Source organism: Ursus americanus, chromosome 30 (assembly GCF_024610735.1).
Source record: "Ursus americanus isolate L20-20 chromosome 30, mUrsAme1.1.p, whole genome shotgun sequence".
Lineage (NCBI taxonomy): Eukaryota > Metazoa > Chordata > Mammalia > Carnivora > Ursidae > Ursus > Ursus americanus.
Genome location: NC_142156.1, coordinates 15,512,732 through 15,531,442, shown reverse-complemented (window position 1 = coordinate 15,531,442; position 18,711 = coordinate 15,512,732). Strand labels below are relative to the sequence as shown.

Here is an 18,711-nt window from a genome sequence, read left to right as displayed (position 1 = left end):
CTCAGGGTCCTAGGATCGAGCCCCCTTATCGGGATCCACAGTGAGCGAGGAGTCTGCTTGAGATTCTCTCCCTCTGTCCCCTCCCCCCTCAAATAAATAAATAAATAAATAAAATCTTTTAAAAAATAAAATATTCTGTGCTAAACGAAAATAAAAAAACAACCAGTTAAAATGCATGGGGTGTAGTGAAAGCAATGCTCGGAAGGAACTTTGTAGCACTGAATGCATAAGTTAGAAAAGAAGGAAGATCTACACAGGGAGGGATGAATATGTGGGGCAAGGGTGTTTTGAGAAACGGTTCTGCATCATTTCACGAGGGTGGACACGCGACATTATGCAGCGTGAACCGTAATGTATGTCGCCTCTGCACTTGAGTTCATAACAACGTATCGCACCAACTCATCGGTTGTAGCAACGGTACCACACCAGTGTGAACAGTGGGAAAGCAGGCGTAGAAGCAGAGGTGGGAAGTACGGGAGTGTTACCTGACCCAGACCCGGTTCCGAACCCAGGTTCCGCTGCTCACCCCTCAAAAATCAGTCCTCGAGAGACACAGATGGTGGGAAAGGAAGGGTTGCTCTATTCGGGGACCTGGCAACCTGGGCAGATGGCGGACTGATAGACCATCTTCCCTGTCCAGGAGGAGCTGGGGGGCTTTCACGGGGAAGGCACGGGGAAAGGGAGGGGGGCTGCGGGCAGGAGAAGCCGGTGGCTAGTCTCCTCTCGACAACCCCGAACAGGCTGGCTGGTATCATGGCAACTGTTTTTGAATGTGGTCAAGCCTTATGCCCTGGGATAGTTTGGTCCTTCTCTCCTAGAGACCAGGGGTCTGCAAATCTCAGGGCCAGTCCGTTCTGCTCCAGACCAAGGGACTTATGTCAGCAAGCGAGGAGTGCAGAAGCTGGAGGCAAGTTATCCCTTCAGACGGTCGGAGCGCTGGTACAGGAGCTCTGTTCTTTCTCTAAACCTAAAACTGCTGTAAGAAATAAAGCCTTTTAGTCGAAAGGAAAAATATATATAGCGTGATGCTTAAAAAAAAAACAAAAAAAAAAAACAACTCTGTGTGTGTGTGTGTGTGTGTGTGTGTGTGTGTGTTAACCCAGAAAAACATCTGAAAGGATCTATACTAAAGTGTTTACAGTGGCCGTGTTTGAGTTTTAGAATTACGATGGTCTTTATGCTTCCTGCTTTTCTGACTTCTTTTCCACTTTACAATGGGCATATGTTGCTGTAAAAATCATAGGAAATGATAAAACAGTTTTGTCAGCAATAAAAAAAGACGAAGTGGGAAACCACAAATCCATTTCTAATGACGATTTCTCCTGGGTGAAGCAGGAAACCACAAATGGGTTTTTAGTGACAACTTCTCCTAACTAGTATGGGTTAAAAAGCAACAGTTTCAGGGGTGCCTGGGTGGCTCCGTGGGTTGAGTGTCTGCCTTCAGGGTCAGGCTCAGGTCATGATCGCAGAGTCCTGGAATCCACCCTGCGGGGCTCCCTGCTCAGCGGGGAGTCTCCCTCTCCAACTGCCCCGCCCCCCAGCTCACACGCTCACGCATGCCCGCACTCTCTCTCTAATGAATAAATAAATGAATAAAATCTTTTTTTTAAAAAAAAAGCACAACAGTTTCAGAGTCCAGCCTGATGTTCTAGGCTGCTGCAGAAAGGACGCGAGCGTAGAAAGTCCTGGACGGAGCTCCCAGGAGTGTTTGCCACGCTAAGCTCCTCCCTTCCACGGAAACGAAACTGACTGACTCAGGGGCAGGACCGGCGGAGGCTACAGTTCCCTGCAGCCAGCGCTTCGGCCACAGGCTCTCCTGTCCCTGCCCCCAGAATCATGCGGGAGCTGGAAGAGGTCCCGGCCAAGTACCTGGACAAGTTCATTGAAACCCATCTCCTGCCAGACACACATTTCCGCAGGCAGATCAAGGAAGCCGTGCATATCATCTCCACTTTCCTGAAGGAGAGGTGTTTCCAAGGTGCCCCCCACCCTGTGCGGGTGTCCAAGGTGGTCAAGGTAAGCCCAAGCCTCCCTGCCTGGGGAAGGGGTGGCTGGATGGGCAAGAGGTCCCGCAGAGACAGAGAGAGAGCAAAGGGGTAAGGTCTTTGGGGCTGGTGGTTTCTGACATATCCATACCCCCCCAAAAAAAAAATCTAACCATACCTTGTTAGAATAGATTCTGGGGTGAGGCCCTACATCTGTAGCTTTTAAATAAAAGCCCTGGCTGGAGTTTATCAACCACCGTCCTCGGCCACGTCCATTTCAGAGACAGGAAAACTGAGGCCCGCCTCTAGTAAATAATTTGCTAATGAACAGCCAGGCTGGGGACTCACAAGTTCTGCCAAATCACAAGCTATTTAAGACTCTACATCCCCGGGGGCTTGTTTCTGGGTTTTTTTTTTGTTTGTTTGTTTTGTTTTTTGTTTTTTTTTTTTTTTGGACAAAATGGCTTCCAGAGCCCCTCTCCAGCCAGTGACAACTAAATGTTATTCCGATGGCTTTGTGTGGCTACAGAGTTTAGGTGTTGCCTCCCAGGAAGTATATACACCGCGAGAACAGAGCCGGGCATTGCTGAAAGGGGGTCCGGCACCAGCTGTCTCCACCGCGGCTCGGCTTTTCAGCTTCCCTGACGCACTAGAGTTCTTTTTTCTTACTGAGTGTCATTAACATACCGTGCGACATTCGTTTCAGGTTTACAGTGTATTTTTTTTTTAAACATTTTATTTATTTATTTGACAGAGATAGAGACAGCCAGCGAGAGAGGGAACACAAGCAGGGGGGGTGGGGGAGGAAGAAGCAGGCTCATAGCGGAGGAGTCCGATGTGGGGCTCGATCCCAGAACACCGGGATCACGCCCTGAGCCGAAGGCAGACGCTTAAGGACTGCGCCGCCCAGGCGCCCCAGGTTTACAGCGTATTGATTCGACAATTCTATGCATCACTCAGGGCTCTTTATGGTGAACGCAGTCACCATTGACTCTACTCCCTATGCTGTTCTTTTCATCTCTGTGACTTAGTTTATGACTGGAAGTTTGAACTTCTTAATCCCCTTTATTTATGTCACTCACCCCCCACCCCCCACCTCCCCTCTGGCAACCACCAGTTTGTTCTCTGTATTTGAGTCTCTGGTTTTGTTTGTTTAGATTCCACGTATGAGTGAAATCATACGGTATTTGTCTTTCTCTGACTTATTTTGCTTAGCGTTATACCTTCTAGATCCATCCATGTTGTTGCGAATGGCAAGGTGTCATTCTTTTTATGGCTGGAGAATATTCCTCTGTGTGTGTGTGTGTGCGTGTGCGCGTGCGTGTGCGTGTCCGTGTGTGTGTGTACACACCATATCTTCTTTATCCATTCATCTATGGATGCACTCTCGGCTGCTTCCATATCTTGGCTATAATAAATAATACTGCGATAAACATAGGATTGCCTGTATCTTCTTAAATTAGTGTTTTCATTTTCTTTGGGTAAATACCCAATAGTGGGATTACTGGATCATAAGGCAGCTCTATTTTTAATTTTTTGAGGAGCTCCATCCCGTCTTCCCCAGTGGCTGCACCAATTTCCATTCCCACCAACAGTGTATGAGGGTTCCCTTTCCCCCCATCCACCATGGGACCCACCATTTCTGTGGTATCATGGGCTGGGTAAGAGTCTAAGTTTCGGAAGCAGATAGCACCTGCCGGCTGTGAAACTTGGAGCGAGTCGCTTCACCTCTCGGTGCTTCAGCTTCCTCCTGCGTAACTCCCAGTGCCTGACAGGGCTCTGCAAATTCTGTGACGTACGTAAACCACGCAGCACGGGCCAGACTACAGAACCTAACCTGTATAAGACAGTAAAGGTTGGGGAGTAAAGAACACAGACGCTGGAACAAGACAGCCAGGGTTCGAATTGCACTCTGCCACCTGTCGCTCGGAGGCTGGGCTGCTGTATCCCCTCTCTGAGCACTTGTTGCCCCATCTGTAAAGTGGGAGCTGCTAACAAGACTATGGGAGTCATAGAGTCCTGTGAGCGTTATGGGAGCTAAGACTGCTGATGCCCTCAGCACAGAGGCTAAGACTCGAGAATGTTAGTGATGGTCCTCAGCACTTTATATAGGGAGGCTCGTCTCAATAACTGTGAGTTCGCATTCTCCTCATCTGTTTTAGGGTGGCTCTTCAGGCAAAGGCACGTCCCTCAGAGGCCGATCAGATGCCGACCTTGTGGTCTTTCTTAACAACCTCGGGAGTTTTCAGGACCAGCTTGACAATCGAGGAACGTTCATCCGGGAAATTAAGAGGCAGCTGGAAGCCTGTCAAAGAGAAGAAACCTTTGAAGTGGAGTTTGAGGTCGGGAGTCTGCAGTGGGAGAAGCCCCGAGCCCTCAGCTTTACGCTCATGCACCCCCATCTCCACGAAGGGGTGGAGTTTGACGTACTGCCTGCCTTTGACGTCCTGGGTAAGCACACACACACACACACACACACACACACACACACACGCTTTCCGCCTCTGTCCTGGGTCAAAGCTTCTGTCCCTTTTCATATTTCTGAGCAGAAATTTCCCGCAATTGGAGAGTCTTACCATGACGGGGCATCCCGTCAAAGTGGGGAGGAGATCTCAGAATGAACGAGGTCATAACCAGCCACGGGAGCGACCTGAGACGGCCAAGCGGGCGCAATTTGGGGGCAAGACATTTCTCAGGGGGCTCCCGTCGGGCGGGCTGCTTCTCCTTGAGACTCCTCTTTCTGAAAATGAGGCAGCACAGATCCGCCAGGGAGCTGATAGGTGAATTGCGTCTTTTACCCCAACCACCAGGAGGCCTCACTAAACTTATGCCGAGGGTTGGAACTTCTAGATAATCTGCAGAAACATTTGGACAGGAAGCATCGCCTCTCAGAGGCTCGATTTCCCCGTTAGGAAAACTGGTTAAACCAGGCCACCTCGGTCGTGCTCTTGCTCTGAGTATTAAATGATCATCTACATTAAGCTCTTACAGGGCCTGGCACATAGGAGGTGTTCAAAAATGTCAGTTCCCCAACTGTGTCCCGAGGCACCCCAGGGTGCCACAGTGAAATAACTCACAGGGCACACGGAATAGTTTAGATTTTAAATTTTGGAGGGAAACACCGTGACCGCTATCAGACACCACACCAGCTACTGCTGTTCCGTTGTGCTGAACTACGTACATGGAAATGGGGTGGGTTTTGTGGTTGTTGTTTGGGTTTTGTTTGTTTGGTTGGTTGGTTTTTTGTTTTTTGCTTTTGTTTTTGTTTTTGCTTTTTTGGCATAGGGGGCCCGTGAGAATAATACCGAAACTCTGAAAGCACCAGGAAGTGAGAAAGTTTGGGAACCTTTCCTTGTCGCCATGTCCGGGGCGTTGGGTGCCGGCACCCCATTGGCTACAAAAAATAAGAGGGGGAGAGAGAAGGGGAGGAAGGACGAGCCAGGCAGAGGAGCCAGTGCAAGCCAAGGCCTGTAGAAAATCAGGATGTGTTGGGGGAACTGCAGGACGCTGAGGATGAACGGAGGGTGGGGGCGGAGGGCGAGGAGGGAGTGAGCTGATCCTGAGACGCCTGCAGCCTGGCCATGGATTTCTCCTGAACACAATGGATAGCTGTGGAAGGGTTTCAAGCAGGGTCAGATTTACGTTTTAGAAAGACAGCCCAACTGTGGTGTGGAAAATAGATCGGAAGAGAGGTAAGACCAGAGGACGGAGATGTCCCATCAACAACGATAAGCACAGATTACCCACTGAGCCCCTGCTGTGGACCAGGCCCTGCTCTACGGCCATGAATGAGCCAAACAAGGACCGTCTCTCCTGGTGCTTGACGATAAGTACAGAAACCAGAAACCTGCTGTGACAAAAACCTAACAGGATTGATACAGTGCAGAGCGATGGAGGGTGGAGGGCTCTTTTGGATGGAGTGATGACGGAGGGCCCCCCCCCCCGAGGAGGTGACATCTGAGCTGAGGCCCAAGGGATGGGAAGGAGCCCACCACAGGAAGATCTGGGGGCTCCAATAAGAGGAAGCCGCGTGTGCAAAGGCCCTGAGACAGGAACGAGCTTGGCATACTTGAGGAAGGGAAAAAAGGCCACGTGGCGTCCGTGGCAAGGGAGCGAGGTAGGAGGCGAGATGGGAGAGGTGGCAGGACACAGATCCCATCCCATTTCATAGGCCATTGTGGGGACCCTTTATTCCAGATGTTGTGGGAAGCAAGAGGCCGTGGGACCAGGTTTCGAAAGGCCTCTCTCTGGGTGCCGGGTCGAGAACAGGCTGTGGAGAAAACAGTGAGGAGGCGGCTACCCGAAGTCCTGGTGGGAGAGAGGGGTCATGGCGGCCTGGACGGGGTGACAGCAGGGGAGCTGGGAGCAGGGAAGGCTGGGGAAAGACTCCATGCCCCCCTGGCTCTGGGCCTGCTGCCCCTTCAGCTGCACCCCACGGCCAGCAAGCTTGTCACCCCTGAGCAGCTGGAAGAAACTCAGAGAAGCGCTGACATCTTCAAGTTACGGATTTGTCCCTAACAGGTCAGTGGACCAATAGCGGCAGACCTAACCCTCGAGTCTACATGGAGCTAATCGAAGAGTGCCAGGACCTGGGGAGAGAGGGGGAGTTCTCCCCCTGCTTCACGGAGCTGCAGCGAGACTTCCTGAGGCAGCGTCCAACCAAGGTGAAAAGCCTCATCCGTCTGGTCAAGCACTGGTACCAAAAGGTAGGTTCCTCCTGCCTGGGGAGCGGAGGAGGAGGAGGAGGGGGAGAGTTACAGAATAGAGGGAGGGAAGGAGAAGAGAGAAGTGTGGAAAGGGAGAGGGAGGAGGGGAAGGAGAGAGAGGGAGGGAGCTGAAGGGAGAAGGGTGAGGCAGCAGGAAGGGGAGAGGAAAGGGGGGAGAGGAGGGGATGTGTGGGGAAGGAGGGAAGGAGGAGAAGGGGATGCGGAGGGGAGAGGGGATAAGAAGGGGAGGGGCGGGGTCTGGGACAGGTGCCGGTGGACCTAGGCTGCCTCCTTCCTCCTGGTCCTTCCCAGCTCCGGAAATGACAACCCCAGGCTTCCAGCGGCTCTGCCCTAAACCATGGGTCTCGCTGCACTGTTTCACACACGCTCCCCTAGCCCACCAGTCGACGAGTGATGTTGCTCTTATATTTAAAATATAGCCAATTGTCCCCCCTCCATCACTCTTACCCTGGTCCCAGTCATCTCAGGAGGCTCCGGGGATCTGCCCGCGACCTCTCTGCCCTTCCGGCCATGCCGTCTTCCTTGTAGTTCCTCCAAGAGGGAAACTCTGCTCCAGCCCGTGGGTTTGTCTGTCTTCCCTCTAAAAATCTGCACGAAGGAAGGCATCTGTCTGTATGGTTCATTCACTGCTGTAGCTCTACGAGCGAGAACGATGCCGGCACATAGTAGGTGCTCCATGAGTAACTGTCGAATCAACGAGTGACTGCCATGACCACACACACACACACATACACACACACACACTTCTGGGCACTTCTGGGCTGCCTGACCTTGAACAATGCACTTAACCTCCCTCCGCTTCTTGTTTTCTCCTTCGCAAGGAGTAACGTGGCATGGAAGGAGTGAACCCCGATCGTGGTTCCTGGCATAGCTGGTCCTAATCTACATGGTTTCTTGGAGCCACGCCAGGAGCACACGGAACAAAAGTTCACACGTACCATGTGCTTCCCTTGTGCCAGGCTCGTCGTAGCTCAGCTTTTGTGGCTGTGATATGCATTTCTGTTTACTTTCAAATAGCCTGTATCTTATTTAATGTTTATGGTGAGTCTGTGCACGGAGCAAGCCTAGGTGTTATTCTCAAACCCGTATCACAGAAAGAAGTAAGAGTCAGATGGCTCTTTCAGCTAATAAGGAGCAGCACAAAAACTTGAATTCTGGCCTTCTGACTGAAGACTTTGCCTAATATGTAATATACATTTTATAATACACATGTATGTTTTTGGGTGAATAAATGAGTGGAAGAAAGTAATTAAGGATAAACCTTTCTACTTCAAAAATAATCTTTAAGGGGCGCCTGGGTGGCTCAGTCGGTTAAGCATCTGCCTTCAGCTCAGGTCATGATCACCGGGGTCCTGGGATCGAGCCCTGCACCCCACTCCCTGCTCAGCGGGGAGTCTGCTTCTCTTCCTCTCCTCCTGCCTCTCTCCCCCTCTGCTCCTGCTCTCTCTCCTGCACAGTCTCTCCCCCTCTCTCAAATAAATAAGTAAAATCTTAAAAAATAAAAATAACCTTTAAGGCAAAGCAAGACAGTCCTTGATCTGCTAGACCTCTTAGTTTGCTGTTCAGGGAGATCTGATCACGGAGCCTGAACATCTTAGAACTTACGAAAGTGGTTCTTGACAAGTATAACACTTCCCTCAAAGATCCTGAAAATTCATGAGGACATTTTTGGTAACCATGGTGATAGGGGGCAAGGACGCTACTGACAATTAGTGGAAAGAAGCCAGGAATAGTAGTTGTATTACAATGAGCAAGATAGTCCAGCAGGACAAGGAAGTGTCCCTCCCCCCCCCCCCCTCCCTGCCTGCCCCTCCTCCCCCTCCCCTCTCCCTCTCTCTTCTTTCCCGTAAAACAATACAGGAATCTCCCCGTGCTTTAACTCCACTCACCACCTGCAACTTACCTGCCACTTTGTTGTATGTTTCAAGTCTCGATATTTTCACGTGCCACAAAGCATTACTATTATTTTCCATACTAGAGCTCGTTTTATCTATCCATGTATTGACCACGTTCTTCACCCTCAGCTCTTTCCTACATCTCTAACCTTCCTCCTGGGATCATGTTCCTTCTTCCTGAAGCATGTCCTGGAAGACTTTTTTGCTGACGGTCTTCTGATGATGAACTCCTAGTTTTTGTTTGCCTGAAAAGGTCTTGATTGTACCTTCATTGTTGATGGGTATTTTTGCTGGGTTGGCGGCTATTTCAGTACACGGGAACATATCACTCCATCTTCCGGGGTCACTAGTGAGATGTCAATTGTCAGTCTAACTGTGGCTCCTTTGTAGGTAATCAGTCTTATTCCTCTGGCTGCATTTATATTTTTCTCTTTGTCTTTGATTTTGTTTCATTTCAATCTAAGGTGTCTTTTTTTTTTTAAGGTTTTATTTCTTTATTTGACAGAGAGATAGAGAGAGCCAGAGAGCACAAGTGGGGGGGAGGATGGCAGAGGGAGAGGGAGAAGCAGGCTCCTCGCTGAGCAGGGAACCCAAGGTGGGGCTCAATCCCAGGATCCCAGGACCACGACCCGAGGGGAAGGCAGACATTGAAGCAGCTGAACCACCCAGGTACCCTTCAATCTGAGGTGTCTTAATGATGACTCCTTTTTCACTTGTCCTTCTTGGAGTTCATTGGGTCCTTCACTGGGATTCCTGAATCTGTGAATGGATATCTTTTGTCAGTTTTGGAAACTCTCAGCCATTCTCCTAAAACATCATCTCTCTCTCTTCCTTGCCTCCTGGAACTCCAATTAAATGTATGTTAGACCTCACTCTATCTTCCAGTATCTTTACACTCTCTTCCACATTTTCCATCTTTTTGTCTCTCCATGCTTTATTCTGAATAGTTTATTCTAACACACTCTCTAATTCACTAATTTCCCCCCTTAACTGTGTCTAATTTGCATTTGAGTTATTAATTACAGTTATTGTAAATTTTTGTTTAACAATTTCTTTTTTTTTTTTAAGATTTTATTTATTTATTTGACAGAGAGAGACAGTGAGAGAGGGAGCACAAGCAGGGGGAGTGTGAGAGGGAGAAGCAGGCTTCCCACGGAGCAGGGAGCCTGATGCGAGGCTCAATCCCAGGACCCTGGGATCATGACCTGAGCCGAAGGCAGACGCTTAACGGCTGAGCCACCCAGGCGCCCCTGTTTGACAGTTTCTATTTTATTCTTTTACAAATATGCTAAGTTACTTCTTATGGCTTCTAATTTCTTCTAGTGCAAGCTCTTCTTTTATTTCTGTAAACAGGATGTTTCTAGTTATTTTAAAGTCTCTGTCTGATCCTTCAATATTTAAAGTTTTGGGGACTTATTACTATTTTCACTTTTTTTTGCCGGTTATTACTCTTGGCGTCTTGTTTTCTGTGTGCCTGGTTGCTTATGTGCTGGTCATGGTACTTGACAATTATTTGTGAAATCATTTGAGGCTTTGGGGTTTATATCTTACTCCAAAGAGAATTTTGTTTGGCTCCTAGGAATGCCACAAGTTCTTCCTCTCAGTTAATTTTCACAGTATCCTTATGAGCTTGGTGCTATTATGACCAGTCACCTGGCAGGTGAGAAACATGAGGCTCCAAGAGTCTAGGTTGTCTTCCTGGAATCAGACACCAGGGGAGCCAGGACTCAAAGCCACATCACTCAGAATCCAGAGCCCAAGCTCTTAACCCAGGAGTCGGGAAACTTTTTTCCATAATGCCCCAGGTAGTAAATATTTTTAGAACTTGTGGGCCACATGGTCTCTTGTCACAACTACTCAACTCGGTCGCATGAAAGCAGCCTTGGCCTGCTGCACGGAAGTGTTATTTACAAAAGCAAACGGCAGGCTGGCTTTGGCCTTTGGGAAATGCGCTTTATGCCCCAGCTGGACAAGTACCTGCTCCTGATTAGTTTTCCACCTCTCAGTGTAAGCAGCAGCTTGGGAAGCCACTGCCACAGCAGTACGCCTTGGAGCTCCTGGCGGTCTATGCCTGGGAGCACGGCAGCGGACAAACAGAGTTCAGCACAGCTCAGGGGTTTCGGACCGTCTTGCAATTAGTCCTGAACTACCAGCAGCTCTGTATCTACTGGACGAAGTATTACAACTTTGAACACCCGATTATTGGACAATACCTGAGGATGCAGCTTGCAAAACCCAGGTACTCTATCTCCGCACGGGTTAGCTCCCCACGTAAACGAGCCCCTGGACACAGCTGTGGCATGTTGGAGATGAGGGCTCCCCATCTGCTGGTCCTCTTCTTGCGCTGAGCCTTTTACTGCTGCCATCCGATTTAAACGAGAGCCTCCAACCCTGTGAGGCAGGCGCTCCGTTCCCACTGTACAGATGGGTAAACTGAGGGTCTGAGGGGTAAGGAGCTTGTCTTACCCTTAACAGAAAATGAGTGAAAGAGCCGAAATGTGAACTAAAATAACAGCTAGAGCAATAATCATAATTGCTCCCAGGGATTAAGAGCTTGCTGGAAGACTAATGCCCCGGGAACAGCGCCCCGCTCCTGCCCAGAGTCCCAGCCTGTGCCAGCCTGGTGTTTTGTCCTGCCGGGAGCGTCTGGATTCCCCAGACACAGCCTTGGTTCCTCACCTTCCCTCTCTCACTGTTACTCTCCAGGCCTGTGATTCTGGACCCAGCTGACCCGACGGGAAACGTGGCTGGTGGAGACTCACACAGCTGGTGGCGGCTGGCAGAAGAGGCCAGGGACTGGCTGCATTACCCGTGCTTTCAGAAAGGCGATGGGTCTCCAGTGGGCTCCTGGAACGTGCCGGTGAGACCTCCTGCTTCCTCCCTGTCGTCCTCCCCCCCACCCCCTCTATGCAGCGTGGGGCATGTAAGACTAATGCATTCTAACTTAACAGTAAACAGTTACGGTCATTATCTGACGCGTACTGACCTCTTATTATGTTCCAAGTCCTGTGAGGAGCATTTCACATGTTTTGAGTCTCCATCCTCCCATCATGTCCTTTGAGACAGGCCTGTCCTACTCTCCCCGTGTCGCAGGTGAGGAAGCAGGCCTAGAGAGGTCAGGTGACCTCCATTCTCTCCAAAAAACATTCTCTAGACAAATTCCTCCTTGTTAGAAGTCACATAGTCGTGGAGTCTCAGGCTATGCTCCGTATTTTCAGTCATCTTGGCCCCATTCAGAGGGTTCCTGGGATTTGCACATCCCTTGTCCAGGCTTCATTCTTCAGTTCACACGACCCTGGCCGGAGGCAACTTTGTCACCAGCCCCAGCGCGCTCATGCCTCTGTGAATAATAATAAGTAGTAACAGCCACCGCTTCCTGATATTTGCTTTGCACTCAGGTTCTGCCCCAGATGCTCCGTTATCTCCTTAAATCATCACAACACCCTTTGAGGTGTGTTTGCTACTCCCAATCTCACATTCGAGAAAAGGAGGCTCAGAGACCTTTATCTAGGGAGTGGCAGAGCTGGGATCCGAAGTCAGTCGACTCTAATGCCAGTGCTCAGCCCTCCCTGTGTCACCCTTGCCGTGTGGGCACAGAGAGATGTCCAGCGGGGCTGGAGCCCAGCGTCCGCCTCAGCCCACCCCGCTGGAGCTCCAGTGGCCTCCAGACTTGCCCTGCCCCAGTCTGGGGTGGTCAGGCCTTCAGACCCCCACGTGGACCCGTCACTGAATCCGGGCAGCTCAGGAAGGGGCACAGCCTTGAACGTGGGGCTCTCTGTCGTCGAGGCAACCCTAAAACGGCTGACTGCTGACGTCTGTCTGCTGACCCTCTCCCCAGCAGCTGAGACTTCTTTGTCCTTCCTCGAGGGAGATCCAGGGGGCATGTCACACAGTAGGCACCATAAATGCTCACTGAGACCCACTGCCACGGTGGAAGGATCAATGCTCCGATGTGATCATGTGCTTTACCCTTTCAGCTTGAAGAAGACAGTGAGGACGATTGGTTCACTTGTGAGCACAGGGTGCCTCAGTTCCAGGGGACCGGATGGCACCCTGTACCGGCTGGGAGGAGCCTCAGCACAGGCATGACACCAGCCACTGCCCAGAGGGAAGATGACTGGATGTGTGCCATCCTCTGAACGCCAACGTGCCTTAGGGGGAAGGGCTCCAGAATCATCCAGGCCAGCCCTCTGTTTCAGGGGTTGGAGGAGGTCCCTTGATTCAGAGGGGAGAAGACGACAGCAATACCAACAGTGAGTTGGTGTCAGACCTCAGATCGGAGTCCAGGTCTTCTGACCCCCACCCCTCCCTAATGCTATGCTCTTTATCCTCTCGTGGCTACCATTGCCCTGCAGCCCCACCCTGCCCCAGCCTGTTCGCTGACAATCATCCCTGGGAGACAACCAGAGAGCCTCCCGTGTTCCTGGTGGGTGGCTTATAGTCCAATTTACCATCAATAACAATAAAAAAGAATAGGAAATACCGTGTGTTGGGCATTTATTAACTATAAATCCCATAGCCGAGAGGTATATGTATCTGTGTGTTATATGTGTGTATATGTGAACGGATTCAACTAGAAATACGTGTTGAGTACCTACCGTGTTCCAAGCATTGTTCTGGGCACTGGGAGCACAGCAGCGAACGAAACAGACCCAAACCCCTGCCTCCTGGTCTGACATTTGCATGCACTGACTTTTCATATTAGATCATTTTGGATCCTTCTAACTTTCAGAAGGATCAAAGACCAGCAACTTTGATTCATCCTCTCTCTCCATTTCTGATTATTTATGGAGGAAACATTTCAAAACTGCCCTGTCTGGTGCAATAGCTTAGAGTCACATGTGGCTCCCTGGGCACTGGAAACGCAGCTGGTCAAATTCCAGATGTGCCCGGGGTGGGGGGGGAGGGGTGTGATGTTTAAACACATACCGGGTTTCAGAGACTTAGCGCGCACACCCCAGAAAGAATAATGTCACATTCTTTTTTTTGTTTTTTTTTTTAATTATTTATTTGTTTATTTATTTGAGAGAGCACAAGCGGGGTGGGGGAGGGTCAGAGAGAGAGGAAGAAGCAGACTCCCCCCTGAGCAGGGAGCCCGATGCAGGCCTCCATCCCAGGACCCCAGGATTTCGACCTGAGCCAAAAGCAGACGCTTAACCCACTGAGCCACCCAGGCGCCCCAAGAATGTCACATTCCTGACAACTGATTATTTTTTGTACTGATTGCATGTTGAAATGACAAAACTTCTTGAGGTGCTGAGTGAAATCAAAATGGGCTTCTCTGTATCTTTTTGCTTTTTACCGCGGCTCCTAAAAATGTTAAAATTATACTTGTGGTGCACGTTGGATTTCTATATTCCGCAGCTCTGCCCCAGAACGTGAATCACTGGATTCAAGAATACGCTAGGCCGATAGATGTCACACTGTCTCTTCCTTGGTACCAAGAACCAGCATTTCGTGTACAAGACTCCGAAATATAAACCCCCCCAGAGGGGCTCACGAAAGGACCAAGCATGCTCTTGTCACCTGACTTGGCAGTCACCTTGAGTGGCTGACAAAGTCCTGGGCTTGTCCATCTCCCTATTCCTCCTTTTAGGTCTCCAGCATCCCTGAGAGATGGGTTTTATTTTTATTGCCATAATAGCAAACTGAGGTCAGGGCACTTGCCCGGGGTACCTGGCAAGCAAGAGACAGAGCCCGAACTGAAACCCTAGCAAGGACCTAGTCCTCGCTCTGAAGCTCATGCTTTTGGTCACTGCGGGGTGGTCTTCATGCATCTTTATTCCCCGCTCCGGCGACCCCGAAAAGGTCCCTAGCCGAGCTCCCGGGAGAGGGGGTCCCAGCTACTGCACTTCCAAACCCATCCACACGTTGACAGTCACCCTGCACATGCGCTGCTGAGTGCAGCAGGGACACTAAGACATGGGGCTCCTCTGACAAGCCACAGGGCTAAAGGACTCCCCACTGGTCTTGCTGACCTCTAGACTGCAAAGCCAGCTTTTCTTCCTTCTTGCCTTCGTTCAGGGTCAGACTCAATCACTCAGGGTCTACCCGCTTTCCCGGAGGCTCCCGGCTTTCTCCCCAGTTTCTCTTGCACATTTAATCCCACACGGGCATCTGCTTCATGGAGTTACCCAGACAAGCACCAGCACCTCTGCGCCCCCCGCTCCCCCCCACCCCGCCGCCCTGCCGCCCCGCCTTCGGGGAGGCATGCACTGCCCAGGAGTTCCCAGCTGGGATAAAGAACTGACCCATGGTGCTCCCATTGTGACCTCTTCCCAGCCACTGTCCCCGCCTACAAGGTGGGCACCTGCAAGAAGCTACCATCTCACTATGTCTACCCCCCCCCCGCCCCCCAGCCTTATTCCTACCGGTGCTTCTGCACTAGTCATGCCTTTCTTTTTCTGTGTTTTCTGATGTTTTGACTTCCCGGGGCCTTGCGGATCCTGGAGACACTGCCTCTCCCCAGGGTAGCTAATTCCTAGAGCGGCGAACAGCTCCGCTGAGAGCTCACCTTTCATAGGCAAACCAACCAATCCAGAGCCCAGACTCTGAACTGACTTCTTTATAGGCTTCCCAGGATTCTCACACCCGGGGCCACAATCCACCGGCCCGACTCACCCCAGGGCCGGGTGCCAGACAACTCAGGACAGCCCTACACTCGAGAGCCCACGGAAATCTTTCACACTAGCTGATCCTAGGCCTGCTAGCCCTCTCTTGCCGCGCCTTGCCTGCGGAAACTAGGACACAGGCTCTTCCGTGTTCTCCCTTCAGTCCCTCTGCCTCATGACCGGCCCTGGTGCTTCCCTGTGCGGCGGGCTGGGCCTCCTGTGTCTGGGGATCTGGAAGGTACAAACTTCTTCCTTTAAGACATTATTTGGTCATTGTCGTCAACATTAGCAAGATAAGGACATCATTTAAAAAAACCAAACACTCCATAGTCCTTCCCTCCAGCCTGTTAAAATTTGGGGTCTGTCTCTTCAGCCTTTTCTCTGACTCTCCCTGTCTCCCTCTATAGGTGGCGTTTTTATAAAAATGGGATTCGACTCCCTACCCGGTTTCGTTACCTGCCTTGTCACATTTATCTAGTTATCACTCTGGGCTGAGTGGGAAATTTTGGCATCACATGTAATGGGTGCATTGCATTCTACCATAACAAATCAAGTCGCTAATCCACTGGGGTTGTCTTCTGAGAGTGTTCCATGATTACAAACAGGGTTACAGTCATCAGTAGTTCATCTGAAAAGCCATGTCAATCATACAGTAGTACTATTTTCATTTTGGGGGGAACTCCCATCCTTTTCTGTAATGGCCGCGCCATCTTGCATTCCCCCCCACCCCACGGTACACACAGTTTCCAATTTCTCCACATCCTCACCAACACCCGTGTCTTTTGTGGGTTTTTGTTTTTGGGGGGTTTTTTCTTAATAGCCATTCTACTAGGTGTCAAGTGATAGCTTATGGTTTTGATTTGCAATTCCCTGATGATTAGGGATGGTGAGCAACTTTTCATACACCTGTTGGCTATTTGTGTGTCTTTGGAGAAATGTCCATTCGAGTCCCTGGCCCGTTTTTAAATTAGGTTACATTAGTGTTTTTGCCATTGAGCGATAAGAGTACCTTATTATTTTGACCCTTTATCAGATTTATGGTTTGCAAATATTTTCTCTTTCTCCATAGGTTGCCTTATTACTCCATTGATTGCTTCATTTGCTGTGCGGAAGCTTTTCATTTTGACGCAGCCCCGCTTGCTTATTTTTGCTTGTGCTGCCTGCGTTTCCTGCGTCTAGTCTTCAGCAAGTTGCCAACGGTACCCAGGGGAGAAGCGACAGCTCTTCAACAAATGGCAAGGGGAAACCGGGACACTCACATGCAAAGGAATGACACTGGACCTTATCTTACACCATACACAAGAAGCATCTCAAAATGGATTAAACACTTAAAAGACCCCAAACTGTAAATACCCTGGAAGAAAGCACAGGGGAAAAGCTTCTTGACATTGGATTTGGCAATGATTTCATAGATATGATACCAAAACACAAGCAACAAAAGGCATTTATTTTTACATGGTGTGAGGTAGGGCTCAGTTCTAATCCTTCTATCTGGATGCCCAATTATCCCAGCAGCTTTTGTTGGAGAGACATCCCTTTCCCCATGGCCCTGCAAGATCACCTCCGACATACACCCCGAGCCCATCTCTGTTCTGTTCCATTGGTCTGTTTTGTATCCTTGAGATGCTGCTACCTTGCGTTAATTACTACAGCCTTGTAATAATTCTTCGTATCTTGTAGAAAACTCTCATCTCTTTTTATCAAAACCCCTGCCTTCTCACTGTGGAAAACAGTATGGAGGTTCCACAAAAAATTAAAAATAAAATTACCATATGACCCAGCAATTCCACTACTAGGTATTTACCCAAAGAATACAAAAACGCTAATTCGAAAAGATACATGCATCCCTATGGGTATTCCATACACTGTATGGAAGCAGCCCAAGCACCCACTGATTGATGAATGGATAAAGAAGGTGTGGTCTACATGCGCAACGGAATATGTCTCAGCCATACAAAACTGAAATTTTGCCGTTTGCTACAACATGAATGGATCTAGAGGGTATAATCCTAAGCGAAATGAGCCAGTCAGAGAAAGACAAACACCATATGATTTAACTCCTATGTGGATTTTAAGAAACAAAACAAGCGAACAAAGGAAAAATGAGACAAACCAAAAAACAGACTCGTAACTATGGAGAAGAAACAGGTGGTTGCCAGAGGGGAGGTGGGCGGAGGATGGCTGATACAGACTAAGGAAATTAAGAGGACGCTTGGTGAGTGCTGAGGAATGGACAGAATTATGGAATCGCTGACTGATACCCCTGAAACTAATATAACACTGCATGTTAAATACACTGGAATTAAAAGTAATAATGATTTTTAAAAGTAACCCAAATTGAAATCAGTAGTTGGAATCTAAACTCGATACGTTTTCCCCTTTTTCTAGCCAAATACACTTATCCCAATTATTCTGCATCCAACAGTGAAAGCGATTAATTTTTTAAATCCACCAGAACGTCTCCTGGAAGTCATGGTTACTATTAAAAAGTAATAATAAATAAATCTTACATTGGGCGGGGGGGGAAGCCCTGGCTTCTCTTGGCCCTCTCTCTTTCTATGTGAATTTTCACTCAATGTATGAAGTTCCATCCAAAATGTAGGGAGGCATTGGACTGGAATTACATAAATTAGGAAGCATGACATCGACGTTCTAGTGAGAACGCCATCCATGGACTTGGAGTTTCTCTTCACTAATGGTAATTTTCTTAAATGACACTGTAACTATTACAATTTTTCACTGCCTACGTCTCTCATATCCTCCGTCGTATTATTCTTATATATTTGCTTCTATGTTACTATACTCAGTATGTTTTCTTTAATTGCATTTGGTAGCATTTGGTTCCTGGAGGACCTAAATGTCTTCTTAAAGATTTTTACTTATTATTTATTTGAGAGAGAGAGAGCGTGCAAGACAGCACAAGTAAGGGGAGGGGCAGAGGCAGAGGAAGAAGCAGACTCCCTGAGGAGCAGCGAGCACTTCCAGAACCCTGGGATCAGGACCCAAGCCGAAGGCAGACACGTAACACCCTGAGCCACCCAGGCGCCGCTGACTTTATCAATTGTGTACACTAAGCTTGTATGACTCGTCTGGCCACAAGAAACAATAAAGCAATTTTTCTTGCAAAAGTAATCAAGTGTTTTGGATAAGCATTTCTCTCCTGCTAAGCTCTGGTAGCTCGTGCAAAGCTAGCAGGCCCAGGGTTACAGAAAGCTCTAGGTGCTGGGACGAGGAGCTGCTGGTTCCTGCCCCAATTCATGAGATTTCGAAACAGAGGAGCCGGTGTGTAAGGGAGGCAGAAAATGATCGGATGATAACCACAGCCCCTGAGTCACACATTTTCACATCTGCAGAGATCTTGCCCCATTCTGGGCAACTTCCTGGTGAGAAAACGAAACTGAGAAGGGTAACTTTCAGCTCACAGAGATGAGGGCACAGCTAGAAGGCCCGCAGCGAGAGGAAATGTGTGATGTGAATGCAGGTCCGGGAATGA

The 18,711-nt window shown here is 49.3% G+C and overlaps 1 protein-coding gene across 1 annotated transcript; it reads left to right on the top strand.

Annotated features, from left to right (window-relative positions):
• The first annotated feature begins 1,737 nt into the window (after positions 1 to 1,737).
• On the top strand, positions 1,738 to 13,087 carry OAS1 (2'-5'-oligoadenylate synthetase 1). The gene is made up of 6 exons (XM_045776448.2): positions 1,738 to 2,016; positions 4,148 to 4,436; positions 6,507 to 6,691; positions 10,614 to 10,846; positions 11,314 to 11,467; positions 12,585 to 13,087. Exons 1-6 carry the CDS (start codon positions 1,837 to 1,839, stop codon positions 12,744 to 12,746), a joined length of 1,203 nt encoding a protein of 400 aa, XP_045632404.2. The 5' UTR covers positions 1,738 to 1,836; the 3' UTR covers positions 12,747 to 13,087.
• Positions 13,088 to 18,711: the final 5,624 nt, after the last annotated feature.

Coding starts and splice junctions, on each gene's coding strand:
- OAS1 (XM_045776448.2), top strand. CDS start 1,837: ATGCGGGAGCTGGAAGAGGTCCCGGCCAAGTACCTGGACAAGTTCATT. Junction 6,692..10,613: donor TCAAGCACTGGTACCAAAAG/GTAGGTTCCTCC, acceptor TCCACCTCTCAG/TGTAAGCAGCAGCTTGGGAA. Junction 10,847..11,313: donor ATGCAGCTTGCAAAACCCAG/GTACTCTATCTC, acceptor GTTACTCTCCAG/GCCTGTGATTCTGGACCCAG.